This window comes from Protomyctophum parallelum, assembly GCF_964188405.1.
Source record: "Protomyctophum parallelum genome assembly, chromosome: 15".
NCBI classification, from domain to species: domain Eukaryota; kingdom Metazoa; phylum Chordata; class Actinopteri; order Myctophiformes; family Myctophidae; genus Protomyctophum; species Protomyctophum parallelum.
Genome location: NC_139710.1, coordinates 25358834 through 25373025, shown reverse-complemented (window position 1 = coordinate 25373025; position 14192 = coordinate 25358834). Strand labels below are relative to the sequence as shown.

The 14192-nt window shown below is 41.6% G+C and overlaps 1 protein-coding gene across 1 annotated transcript; it reads left to right on the top strand.

Moving 5' to 3' along the window:
* The first annotated feature begins 462 nt into the window (after window positions 1–462).
* LOC310871998 (aldehyde dehydrogenase 1A1-like) lies at window positions 463–13773 on the top strand. The gene is made up of 14 exons (XM_083783649.1): window positions 463–579; window positions 3870–4054; window positions 5477–5581; window positions 5874–6014; window positions 6518–6647; window positions 7469–7530; window positions 8121–8249; window positions 8680–8793; window positions 9098–9200; window positions 9549–9733; window positions 11467–11631; window positions 11967–12124; window positions 12817–12891; window positions 13384–13773. The coding sequence occupies exons 1-14, from the start codon at window positions 537–539 to the stop codon at window positions 13454–13456; spliced, it is 1668 nt and encodes a 555-aa protein (XP_083639775.1). The 5' UTR covers window positions 463–536; the 3' UTR covers window positions 13457–13773.
* The last annotated feature ends 419 nt before the right edge of the window (window positions 13774–14192 follow it).

Below are 14192 nucleotides of genomic sequence, written 5' to 3'. Positions count from 1 at the left end.
TGGTTTACGCGGTGCCCTTTCATCGTTTAACGAGGGTTAATTACGGAGGTTATGTTGTCCTAAGGGATAATTCTCAAAAGGGCTCTTTCCAGACAGCCCAAGATCAAAATACAGGCGCACCAGACACAGTTATGCGATCGCATTGTTCCCGGGAGACAGCGACGCAGCAGGGGGGCCCTTATCAAAGCAAACATCTTCCCAATTAGGCTATCCTGCAGTTGTTTTCTTTTCCCCTTTTTGGGGCATGAAACGGGTGCTGGATTGATGGAAAGGTGATAAGAGATAAGACAGGAAGAAGTGTCTATCACGTGAAAAAAAAGAAAGACACATTACACAACAAGTGTGTATACGTCCTACACAACACTTCTGTAGAGAAGTGGGACTTTTAGAGGACGGAGTGGAGCTATAAAAGGAGGCGCTTTTCGGTTTCCCTCCATCGAAACCCCAGAGCGAGGCAGGGAGAGAGAGAGAGAGAGAGAGAGAGAGAGAGTGTGAGTGAGAGGGGCGAATGGACCAGCTGTGAGACGGAAGGAACCATGCCTGTGATTGGACTGGAGACCAGCGCTACCTCAGCCGCAGGTGAGAGATGCTTGTTTCACAATACAAGTATTTTGTTTCTCTAAATTCTGTAATGCACAGGTTCTCTTTGACAACCTGCTCCGGGACTACAGATGGAAATGAGCTCTTTTGGTCTACACGACTAGGCTAATAATGTGAATGAATGAATGAATGTATGAATGAAGTGGGGTCCTGGGCTCCTAGAAGGGGTCCCAGTGGATCCCCAAGAAATGACAGTTTAAACACCTAAACAGTATTTTAGTGTTTGGTTATTCGAAAATAACCAATGTACAAGTTCACAACGCATGAACATTTAAACATTTAAGAGGAGGTCCGTGCAGCCATACATATTAATGTGGGGGTCCTTGACAAGAACCATTGTAAACGCGTAATGATATTGTGAACCCACATTTGTGAAATTAAGCTGTTTTCACTTTGTTAAAATATGAGATTAAAATAATAAAGACTCATTGAAGCATTTGAGTACTGCGAGATGAATTGATATGAAAGGCTAATTATTATCTACACGCTTTGTACTGTAAATCGAATTTAGCATTTTTAAGTAAATAATGAATTCAATGTCTTGTTTTAGGATAGCACTATTGAAACAGATTAAATCAACAAATGGGGCATTCAAGGCAATCATTTATAGAAAGAAAACAATTGAACAAATAACAATAATCAGAATTCTTCTAACCTGTTGTTGCTAAACTGTACAGTTTAAATGGACATGAAGCTGTCAGGCCATGTGGTGTTAAGCCCTGACCACACCAAAGGGTCACCATGCAACTTCTTGGGTCCAAACGGTTGCAAGGACTTGCATGGTGACCCTTTGGTGTGTTTTGGGCCATTGAATTCCATGCGTTGAATCACTTGGGACAACTTGGGATGACGTGCGTCAACATGCAACAGGACATATCACACCGCTGTGACAACGCTAAAACCTCCTCGGCCCTTTGGTGTGGTTAGGGCTTTAGACAACTTTCCTTGAGATAAATACTGTAGAAAAAAGCTTTCGCATACAGAAATAAGGCGTATGAACAGGTGCGTAGGCCATAGACATCAATAATAATATGAAAGATACGCCCACATAGTATCTGCTCTGTACATTAGTTTTACTTTTATTAAGGTAACGTACGTTTCGGTCCTTAGGCATCTTAAAAATAATACAAAATACAAAAGTGCTGGTATATTAATTACTAGTCATATCTCGTAATAAAGTGCAACTGGTAGGCGGGTTTCTGAACTGTCCACAGCCCTCCTCCGAAACAGTAGACAGAAACCATTTTATCAGCATTTGTGAGGACCGGTTATGACAATGGGTGGAAAATGAGTGAAGTTGTCCTTCAACTACACATTTAATCCTGTTTATAATGCCATGCCCAAAACAAGTTGGAAGTGGTTTAATAAATGTATGGTTGCAACTTGCAAGACAAGAAAGCACATATGTCTGTCTGGTGGAAACCGCATTATGTCCGAAACTGTTACTTTTCAGGATTAAAATTCAAAAGTGGCAAAAGTAGCAGATCGACAAGATCAAAACGTGTTGCTTCGCCGCGCTTTTGATGCTTTCATGTGATGCTGTAGTTGTAGTATGATCAAGTAGGGGCGTTACAAAAGTAAAACAGTTAAAAAATGCACGGAGATAAGACAATTTACAATATAGGCATTTAGCAAACGCTCTTAATCCAGAGTGATTTACAGTAAGCAAGAACAACACATGCTAATTTACATTAGATACATAGAAATAGTCATCAAGGATCATAAGCAAGTTAAGACCCTAACATCCGTCTAACAGTAGAATATCTGTACAATGAAGGTATGAGTATAAGAGGTTTCTGCCCTACAACAACGATATATATATATATATATATATATATATATATATATATATATATATATATATATATATATGCGTGAATTGAGATGCATTCAGCGTTGATCTCGAATCTGATAAATCTGCAAACAGAATTTCGGGTTAAATGTTAACACTAGGGGGTAGAAATTGTCCTACCCTGAGACCCAAAATGACGCCAATGCTCTGGCCTTAATTAATGAGCGCAGCCCGCTGCCCACTCCAACAGCTTAGAGTGGCTGCGCTGCGCCAGCCCGACTTTACGGTGCCAGTGCTGACCCCCTGACCCCACGGCGTTAGCCCACCAAGCGATGCCAGCACCTCATTTGACACGACCTGCTATGCCCTCCAAATTTCATCCTATATGCACACGGTTACACGCTCTCACACGAATACAGTCCAGAGTAGAGCCACTTGTGAGGACGTCACATTTTCTTTGGTATTTCATAACCCTATATTAAGCTCAAGGTGTCACACACTGAAAATAGCCTGACATTTTCAATGTGCGCCACTGTTACGCACTTAAGTGGAAACCAGCGACATGAACATGCAAAGTGAAGCAAAAGTGTTTGTAGCTGTTTTACACTGCTACAATCAAAGTTGAAGTGTTGTTAAACCATTCTCACTCACATAACATTTTATATCTTCTTTTTTTTTTTCACACACTTATAATGTTCTATTCTGATCATAGACCCAATTACTGAATGTTAAGTCTCCAGGTTTTCTTCAGAATATGTATGACACTGATATTTTACTCTGAAGAGCTCTGGTGCACTATAGAGCGTTGCAGTCCCGCCCCCTCGAGAGACCCGGAAAATAAATCCCTGTTCATTTTCCTCATAGACTTTTCAGAAAGTATTTAAAGACGTTTACGCCGCGGACAAAGCCAACTCTTGTCGTGACAAATCATGACAACGAACACAATCTTTCGGGCTGAAATGATAATTAGAAAGAAGAAGAAAATGGCAAAGTTACAACACTTTTTTGTTGTTTTTCTTCTTTGTAATTATTTGTTTGGTCCAAAATATTGTGTTTGTTGTCATGATTTGTCACGACAAGGGTTGGCTTTGTCCGACGCTTATAAGGTCTTTAAATAAATACGTTTTGAAATGTCTATGGGAAAAATGCATTGGATACTATTTCCTGGGCCTGGCGTCGTCAGAAAAGGGGGCGGGACTGCGACGCTCTATAGTATAGTGGTTCTTAATATGTGTACAAATTGCTCGTCCATTTGTACTGGAGTTACAGACCTGTTATGGTCATTCAGGGCTAGCTCTTTGTGTTTCTCGTAATATTATTGTCCACTGTTTACACGTCCGTGGCAAAAAATACATTTGACGCCTGCGTCCAAACATCCTCACAATGTCTCTATCTCAAATTGCTGCTGCATTTTTCATTTACATTCGGCCATCAATTTATTTTTCAAATACACATGTTGCGTTTGTGTGTGTTGCAGAGGAAGAGCAGGCTGACATGCAGCAGCAGACCAACAGGCCACAGAAGCAGTCTGGGAACGGCCACGTGATGGGCCACCAGGCGTCCAGCCAGAACCAGAACCACACGCCGCAGCATGCAGCTGATGGCCCACAGGACCAGGGCCTCCCCACGCCCATCCCTGACCTACCCATCCAGTACACCAAGGTAGCGTCGACACACACAATGCCGATTGGTGGTCACACATTCCGCTACCTAGCCCTAAACTACACGTTTTCTAAAGCTAAAGAGCTCATTTTTATATATTTGGTTATTTTTTGTTATTAAGTGCCTTACATCGCGAGATGTCCGGCAGGTTACTGAAATTTCAGAACTCAAGAATGTCTTATAAGATTTGTACCGGTGTCGACATAAAAAAGCCAATATACTGTATGGTCGTCAGGCTCTATAGTGTACAATCTCCATATAGGATAACAGTTAAGTGGGGGTTCATGGCAGCAGCAGGGGCCACAGTAAACAAAAATTTAAGAAATCTGGGGCTCCTCGACCGGTTGTAAATCCGTCCACACGTCCTTTATGAAAACGTGTACCACTGATGTTAGCAGTTTAATATTAGTAACATTTGTCTCCAAAGTAGAGAGGGATCATTTGGGCCTTTGGTGTGTAATTGCTAGCATGTTCAGGGGATAGCCGAATAGACGGCGGGCATTAACTACATGAAAGACAGTTCCCGGCAAGAGGGGAAGATGGTAAAATGTTTACGGGGCCTTTATCGGCCTGTTAATGTTGAAAGCGATTAACCTGGATTTACCCTTTTAATCTGGCTGCTTTACAGCATGCAGATGCATCTCCTCAAGCAGAATGATTTTAGATTACATTGATTGTAGGTAGTCTGGCTGTATTTCATTTAATCAGACTGAGAACGTTGAAGAATTGCACCGTGTGTCGAGGACTTGATCTGCTTTGGATACTAGAGAGTGGAGTTATCATGTTTTTTTCAATAACAGAACCGAATCTAATATAACGATATTTATCCTTAAAGTAAAAGGACACTTATGGTAGAGGTTTGGGTTGTGTCAGGCTGAATAGGCAGGTTGTAATGCCAGCCGAGCAAACAACTGTTTGGGAAACCAAGAACAGAGCTGGCAGGCAGCAGGTTGTAGACAGAGAGCATATAGAATCTGTCAAGCAGAGCAGGGCTTTAGAGGCTAGATTGCTGAAGAGTTGCAGGTGATGAAACTACAAACCAGTCTCCACAAACCAGTCTCCACACGCAGATAATCACACACATGCACACCACACACGCACACACGTGCACAGACGCAGACACACAGAGATGAGGTAGACGGTCCTTCAATAGTTTCTCAGTTGATTAGAATGTATATTTCAACATGTGAACATGTGTATGCAGCCCAACCATCTTAACCGCTTAACACAAACGTAGTATACTTTAAGTTCCTATTGGTATCACATTAAAAAAAACACATGTATTAAATGCTATATTTATCATTAAAATTTGCCAAATGATTGGAGGCCCAATTCACAGTGATCGCCCGGCCCACAGGTTGAGAACCACTGTGTTTGTGTGCTATGCAATAATGAGGCATACCTACCTGTGTTGTGTTTCAGCTGTTCATCAACAATGAGTGGCATGAGTCGTGCAGTGGCAGAAGGATTGCTGTGTATAACCCTGCTACCGAGGAGCTGCTGTGTGAAGTAGAGGAGGCTGACGCTGTAAGTATACTAGATCTATTGCTCCTCTAGTCTAGACCACTGGTTCCCTAACATTTGTGGGTCACGGGACAATTTTCATGGGTCACGGCTCGAGTAAATATCCCATTTTCTTTAACTACATTTAAAAAAATACATATATATTTCAGAAGTTGTCCAGCTCCAGTATGTTTTCCTTACACTTGTTATAGAATAATAAACAGTGCATTCCGAATCCTAACCATATTTATTAGGCATACTCTGTGTGTGTGTGTTTGTGTGTGTGTGTGTGTGTGTGTGTGCGTGTGTGTTGTAGGAGGATGTAGACAAGGCGGTGCGGAGTGCGAGAGCCGCCTTCCAGATGGGGTCTCCATGGCGAACCATGGACGCCTCGGAGCGAGGTCATCTGCTCTACAGACTGGCTGACCTGGTGGAGAGAGACCAGCTGATACTGGCTGTGAGAAACACACACGCACACGCACGCACGCACGCGCGCGCACACACACACACACACACACACACACACACACACACACACACACACACACACACGCATACAAACATACGGCAGTTACGGCGGGTGTGTTGTAACGCATGCACGCGCACACACCTCCGTTCAATTTCTTATTGCTTCTTTTATTCAGCTATAGTGTAAATCTTTGTCCTAACACAAACATTAAATGCCATTGACAATGAATGGAAAACCTACGTCATGACTCATATGTAGACAAGCCAATCGGCAATTCTTGTCCTACACAAATCTTAAATCCCTATTGACAATGAATGGAGAATTTCTGTCATATGTGTCTCTGCGACATGTTACATCACGATGATAAGAGGCGCCCCTCACTTCACACGGGTGTGACATTTCTTGTTCTTTTTAAATCATAATAAAGCACTGGTAATAATGTTGATGATAATGATGATGACGATGATGCTTTTCTTTTGAATGTTTCTTAGACCTTGGAGGCTTTGGACTCAGGGAAGGTGTTCGTCATGGCTTATTTTGTAGACCTAATGGCAACCATCAAAACCCTGAGGTATTATGGTGGCTGGGCAGACAAGATCCACGGCAAAACCATCCCCGTAGGTGAGAGACATCCCCATTGATCGTGTAATTGTCCTTTGGTTTACTGAAATTTCTGCTTGGAAAATATAAATTAAATTTTTATTTTATCCCCATTGACCATAATTATTATTATTATTATTATTATTATTATTATTATTATTATTATTATTATTATTATTATTATGCAGACCGCGGTAATCTTGCCAGCAAGATGGTAACTAGATGCAATTTCCCATTGACAGCCCATCCCAACAGAAATGTCCTACATGTGATTGATGGAGGGGTGTTATCCATGTTTTCTTTTTTTTGTTTTTTGACTGCTAGTTGTGTTTTGTTTTTTGTTTGTTTTTTCTTGTCTTTTTCTTTTGTGTAAGTCATGTGAATTTTGTATTCTTTGTTGTAAAATCATTAAAAAACTTTAAAAAAGAAACATCCCCATCCCCATTGCTTTGGCAATGTACACATAAATATATTATGTTTTCTCATGCCAATAAAGCCCATTGAATTGAATTTAATTGAAATTGAGTGACATTATGTCAGAGTTACAGACTTGTAAGCGTCCATTTTGGACACCCCCTCAAAGAACACTGAGGGGTCCCACTTTAAGAACCATTGCCTTATACCTCTATGTACGATGGACAATTTGTTCAAATAGCCGATCGATACAAGCTCACAACACGAAGATTTGAGTCTGACTGGAAGCAGCAGGCATGAAACATTTACTCACCAGACATTTTAATGTCCAGAGGGGGGGGGTATCAAAAGCAGAGGTACTATGGATTCTCCTCATCATGTCATGTGAGAGTTGACAAGGTTGCAGATCTGTTTGTTTTGTCTTTCAGATGGAGAATATTTCACCTACACACGTCACGAGCCCATTGGAGTGTGTGGCCAGATCATCCCTGTGAGTGAAAAAAGCTGAAGAGAGAAATTAGGACAATGAGTGGTGATGCAAAGTATCTAAGTATATGTCTGTTGATGCTTTTAAGAGAGGACTAAAGACTTTCCTTTTTAACAAAGCATTTGGTTAGCTTTTTAGGTTCTTGCCCCTAGGTTCAAGTGTACTTAAGTAAAACTTTGAGGTATCTTTTACTTTTCTTCAGTATTTACAAATACTTTTACTACTCCACTTCATATCGGAGACAAAACATTCTAACCACTTCAGCCCTATATATATTTCATCCATTTGAAAAAAGCAGATCTACAAGCACACTTTTTTTTTTGTGTGATAATTTTTTTCTAATACATTTTGAACTTCTGAAATGAGACATTCTTGCACACTGCATACTTTTACTTTTCGTACTTTAAGTATGTTTTAATTGATGCCAATACTTTTGTACTTTAACTCACTTACATTTTGAATACGGGACTTGTAGCAGAGTACACTCTTTTACTTAAGTAATGCATGCGAGCACAGGCATAAGGCAGATGAACGAATGCCCAGAGCTTATTAAAATAATTAAAATGAGCCCACGTGCACACTTTAATCTGCAGTGGAATTTCCCGGTGATGATGTTTGCCTGGAAAATGGGCCCGGCGCTGTGCTGTGGCAACACCGTGGTCATCAAGCCTGCTGAGCAGACGCCGCTGTCTGCTCTGCACATGGCAGCGCTCATAAAAGAGGTAGGCACACACACTCACGCAAGTACACACACGCACACATGTATACCACACGCACATACACAAATTATAGGTGAGTGAAAAAGATTGTGATTCTTTTTGCCATGGATTCTTCTGTCTGGATTCTTTCATGAATCAATTCATTATTATTATTATTATTGATACTTATTTGGATTAATTATTCATATAGTATTATAGATTTAGTGTGTTTTTATGACAGTAAACACAAGTGAAGCATTTATAAAATCGCAATGAATCACAGAATCGCAAGATGGGCCTATCATGGCATCAATGGAATTGTGGGGTCCCTGAGGATTCCAACTATACTGGCACAAAACACACAATAAACTATAGTACATTATGGGAATCATTTGCAGACCATATGAAAATATGGTGATTTTCAATGACTATAGCCCGTATGCTTTGGGCTCAGGCTGGTTTTCCTCCAGGCGTGGTGAACGTGGTGCCAGGCTACGGTCAGACAGCAGGGTGCGCTATTGCTCACCACATGGACATCGACAAAGTAGCCTTCACTGGATCAACTGCTGTCAGTATATCCTCAACTAAACACTACATCCTATAGAGCATTCAGAAATAAACAGCTTTTATTTTTCTTAGACTATGTGATTAGGTATTTTTACTTGTTTTGGAAAACATTTTAGAATAGTGAAAATAGCTGAGCTCACAGCACTGTAGGTCGTCTATTTTCACTATTACATTTCTTTGTAAAAACAAAAGCCTAATAACAAGGCATACTATGCCACGTCAAATAATAGGGCCCTATATGTCGTGGGTTGCCAGGTTGTTCCATTAGTGTAACAGGGCTGTGTGTGTGTCACGGGGGTTGCCAGGTTGGGAAACTCATCCAGAAGGCTGCAGGTGAAACCAACCTAAAGAGAGTCACACTAGAGCTGGGTGGCAAGAACCCCAACATTGTGTTTGCTGACTGTGACTGTGAGTACACTGTCTGTGTGTGTGTGTGTGTGTGTGTGTGTGTGTGTGTGTGTGTGTGTGTGTGTGTGTGTGTGTGTGTGTGTGTGCGCGTGCGTGCGTGCTTCTGACGGTGTTAACCCCGCATATTGTGAGAGCCTTCCGACCGATCAACTTCAAACTCTGCGATTGTACGGCCAAGGACCTGAAGGACTGATGTGCAGACTTGTCAAAGTCGTTTTAATCAGTCGGTTGTCCAGAACTGGAAACCCCACAAATATCTGTGTATATGTGTCTGTGTGGGGGTCTGTTGTCCGTCTGTCCCTTTCTTTCATGCCCATGGTGCGTATATACTGTGTGTGCTCTCCACAGTAGAGCATGCAGTGGAGCAGGCCCACAGCGGTCTGTTCTTCAACCAGGGTCAGTGCTGCTTGGCCGGGTCCAGGGTGTTCGTGGAGGAGTCCATCTACCAGGACTTTGTGCGTCTCAGTGTAGAAAAGGCCCTGTCCAAGGTCCTGGGAGACCCGCTGCAGCCAGGAGTGGACCAGGGCCCTCAGGTACGATTAAATGAAGAAAAAGTCTACTGAAAGAATATATATTCAAAGATCTGTGCCGCATTTTCTGGATTTTTCAAAAATAGCAGACCTATAAGCTCGGTGGTGCGCTATGAGCTTGTAGATCTGCTATTTTTCAATAGCTAAAGTATACATAATACTTAGTTAAAACACCAAAAGGGGTTCCCGTTCAGAATGGGTTAATGACCATAATACACCAAGTGGTGGAAACAGTACTCAAAATGTTTTACTTATAGGTATCAATACGGGGAAGCAGCTTTTTGCTTCTACGGGCCGTCGGCATGGAACAAGCTCCCAATGTACCTTCGTCAGGCAGCCTCTGTAGACATTTTTAAAGCTCAGCTCAAGACCCACCTCTACAACATAGCTTTTAAGTGATCTTTTTTTTTTTTTTTTTTTTTTTTTTTTTTAATTACTATTTTTAAATGTCGTTGCCTTATTTTATCTGTTCTTATCTTTGTACCACTGCCTTCTCCGGATTTGACACTGCGTTATTGTCCTATTGTTTTAACTGCTTGCATGTTTTAATACTGTTTTATTTTGCTTTTGTTTTTATTATCTTCTCTGCTCTGTAAAGCATTTTGAGCTACATTTATGTATGAAAGGTGCTATATAAATAAAGTTTATTATTATTATTACTTATAGGTAAAAGTATCAATACTGCAGTATAGAAATACTGTGTAAGTAAAAGTCCGGAATTCAAAATGTTCTTGAGTAAAAATAAAAGTAAGTAAAACAAAAGTAAAAGTATATTCAATGTGCAGAATGTCCCATTTCAAGTTGTCAAATGTATACAAATCTTGATGCCACGCCTTGTGAGCTTGCAGATCGTGGGCGCTGGCGGCGTGTTGCCTCCTCCGCGTCATCAGTGCCCATACCCGAAGGCGGGATTGGCGAAAGGGCCTTTCTGTGTGGAGTTTGCATGTTCTCCCCGTGTCCCCTAGGGTAGGTACCCTCACAAAAAACATGCAGTAATCCTGGTCACTAAACTGCCTCCCCCTGGCCAGCCGGGGCGCCTGATGGAGGGGAAAGGAACTGGTTGGAATAACGTGTTCCTTCCACGCGCTACGTCCAACCAGGGAAACTCCCCCCTGTCAGGTGTAAAGGAGCAACTTGGACACTCAAGCATGAAGGAAGCATGAGTTCAGTCCGTTGCTCTCCTCAGATTGGCGGAGGATGTGTAGAGCCCAGGATCACATTAGATGATTGACACCGGGGTGAAAAATGGGTTACAAAATCGTGGGATTAAAAATATATTAAAGAAAGAAATAATCAACAATCTACAAAGTAACTTGTAAACTAAAGTTTTCAAATAGGCCCTAAATATAGTGGAGTGAAAATACAATATTTGGATTAGAAGTAAAAGTACTGGAAATTGGAGATACTCACTCAAATACTAGTAAAAGTACAGTGCTGAAGTAAATGTACTGTACTGCACTGTATTTCTGGCGTCTTGCTTTAGCTCCTTTGGCTGCAGACGCACAAGCAGACCAGCGGGGGAGTCGGGGCGCCCCCCCGGAGGTTCAGGCCCCCGGCCCGGGCTGAAGCCTCGTCTGCAATAATCCAGACCAGTGTTGATTTTGACACGCTTACATTTTGATTTAGTCTTTTGACGTAATCAACACGGATCCCAGAACTGGACATTGTTTTGTCGGCATGTGGATCAACGTGCGAGTGACCGTGCGAGTGACCGTTCTCCTCCATGCGGCCTCCAGATCGACCGGAAGCAGTTTGATAAGATCATGGAGCTGATCCACAGTGGGGAGAGAGAGGGAGCCAGGCTGGAGTGTGGAGGCGCCGCTTGGGGACAGCGGGGACTCTACATCCAACCCACCGTCTTCTCCAATGTCACCGATGACATGCGCATTGCCAAGGAGGAGGTATATAGCTACTGCACGCACACACACACCAGAGAGTATATATAACCCAAAAGAGAAATATGACGCAAACTAATGAACATATAGATGGTATGCACGTGGCATCATCATCGTACCCGGAAGTTATGCGGGAAAGCCAACTGACTGGCAAAAAAAACTACCACAAACGGTTAGGGAAACAGTGCACTACTGGATTTAGCACGACAATTGTTTTCGACAATTGTTTTCTGCCAATGTCGCATTCCCAAAATAGCATCATGTCTCAGTTGCTCTCCTCTCGCGCGTGCGCATGCGTGTGTGTGTGTGTGTGCGTGTGTGTGTGTGTGTGCGCGCGTCAGATCTTCGGTCCAGTGCAGCAGATCATGCGCTTCAGCAGTGTCCAGGAGGTGATCCAGAGAGCCAACAACACCCACTATGGCCTGGCAGCAGGCCTGTTCACCAAAGACATGGACAAGGCCCTCACTGTGGCCTCTGCCCTGCAGGCCGGCATGGTCTGGTACGCACAGGGCTTTGTTTTGAGTTGACGATTAATATTGTCACACAAATCATACTATAATCATCATCATCATCATACTATAATTCTGACAATGTCTGTCTTGTCTGTCTGAATGTGTGTCACTGTGACTGCCATAGCTCCTCACTGCCTGCACCAATCGCTCCCCTTTTTCCAATTTAACAAATTATAAATGAATAATGAATTTATTAGTTAATTAAAAATGTGAAAACGCACCCAGGGTGCAGTACCCCCCGCTGCAAATATTTCACAACGGGTAAGGGCTAGTAATTGCAATTAACAATTTTTTTCCTTTTCTTTTTGCATTGAACATTGGAACGTTACAATTTGCACTTGCCTTTGGCTCCGTAATCACAAATTGCACAGGGCAGATATGACACAGAACTTAAATATACAAATAAATCGCTGACCCATTTAATAATTGAAGAAATATCGTACAATAAATGAATAGCGGAAATAGTTGATCTACAAGCTTATAGGTGCAGCTTAAGTCACGATGCAACGTGTTGTAGATTTACGACGGCGACAGTATATTCATGCAATCTTTGAAGAAAAAAAATCATCTTTTAACATGCCCAATTTGCCCAAAGATATGCATGCCAGCATAATACTGTATGTTGAATGTGGTAATATAGGATGTATTTGTCAGCCAGTGATGTGCTGCTCTATTACAGGGTGAACTGCTACAACGCTATGAGCGCTCAGTGTCCTTTTGGTGGATTCAAGATGTCTGGCAACGGCAGGGAACTGTGAGTCAAAATATTGTTCATGATAATAATAATCATACATCCAATTGATGTAGCGGTACTCAAAGTGGCTTTACAACTATTAAGAGGATAACTGGATTAAAAGGCTAAAAACTAAGCAAAGAAAATAAATAAATAAAGGGCAAAGAGGGCGATTGTTATTCACTCTATTTCACTAAGTCTGCTATATACAGTATGTGTGTGTACGGTCATAACCATTTAGACTAAACCTCCTTCACAGAAAATATATCCAATCTACAAGCTCACAATGTGTCAATTTACGATACATTGTGAGCTTGTATAGCTGCTTTACTCACAACTTTAGAATGTATTATTCTTTTTTATCTTTGAAAATCATTTAAAATGTTTGAAATGTGTCCATGGTGAATGTGTGTGTGTGTGTGTGTGTGTGTGTGTGTGTGTGTGTGTGTGTGTGTGTGTGTGTGTGTGTGTGTGTGTGTGTGTGTGTGTGTGTGTGTGTGTGTGTGTGTTAAGGGGGGAGTATGCTCTGCAGGAGTACACCGAAGTCAAGGCTGTCACCATCAAAATCTCACAGAAGAACTCTTAACAAGTCATACTTTGCAACTCTGTGAAAAAAGTGCATTTTTCAACGAGCATTTATCCCCACACCTTTCCTTCAGAATGTCCACGCATATTGTTATCCATCCCATGGATTTAATGTTACTGTATGGTGAGGATGTATCATAATTATACTGTATGTCTTCCATTCATCCACGTATGTTACGATTTTGTCACTATAAGGCAGAAACTTATCTCCATATTTTAACTTTTATATTTTTCTTTTCATAAACGAATGCCCTACTTTGTCATGCTACATGCAGTGTCACACAAAAGGAGCAAAAACAGCAGCTCTACAAGCTCAAAATGTGCTGCGATGGTTGTAGATCTGCGCTTAGCTATTTATGACTGTTGTGTGTGTGTGTGTGTGTGTGTGTGTGTGTGTGTGTGTGTGTGTGTGTGTGTGTGTGTGTGTGTGTGTGTGTGTGTGTGTGTATTGTTGTCTATTCAAAGGCGTGATTCATGATTTTGTTTTCCTTTTCATTTTATTATCTGTGATAAAAAAAAGAATCAAATAGAAACATTTTTACAGAGAATTTACAGTGCATGTGATTTATGTACGAAATCAATAAATCTGCTGATAATAACCATAATCATAACCAACGAGTTGTCATTCTGATCTCCTTATTGTCAAACGAAATGTGACCTTCTAGTAATATATTACTGTAATAGTATTATCTGTCCCTCGATGACTAGCAGTGTAACACAGGGGTCTTCAGCGTTTT

Excerpts from the sequence above, each read along its gene's own strand:
- LOC310871998 (XM_083783649.1), top strand. The coding sequence starts at position 537 with ATGCCTGTGATTGGACTGGAGACCAGCGCTACCTCAGCCGCAG. Across the intron at positions 5,582-5,873 it reads AAGTAGAGGAGGCTGACGCT|GAGGATGTAGACAAGGCGGT; the intron begins GTAAGTATACTA and ends TGTGTGTTGTAG. Across the intron at positions 9,734-11,466 it reads GAGTGGACCAGGGCCCTCAG|ATCGACCGGAAGCAGTTTGA; the intron begins GTACGATTAAAT and ends TGCGGCCTCCAG.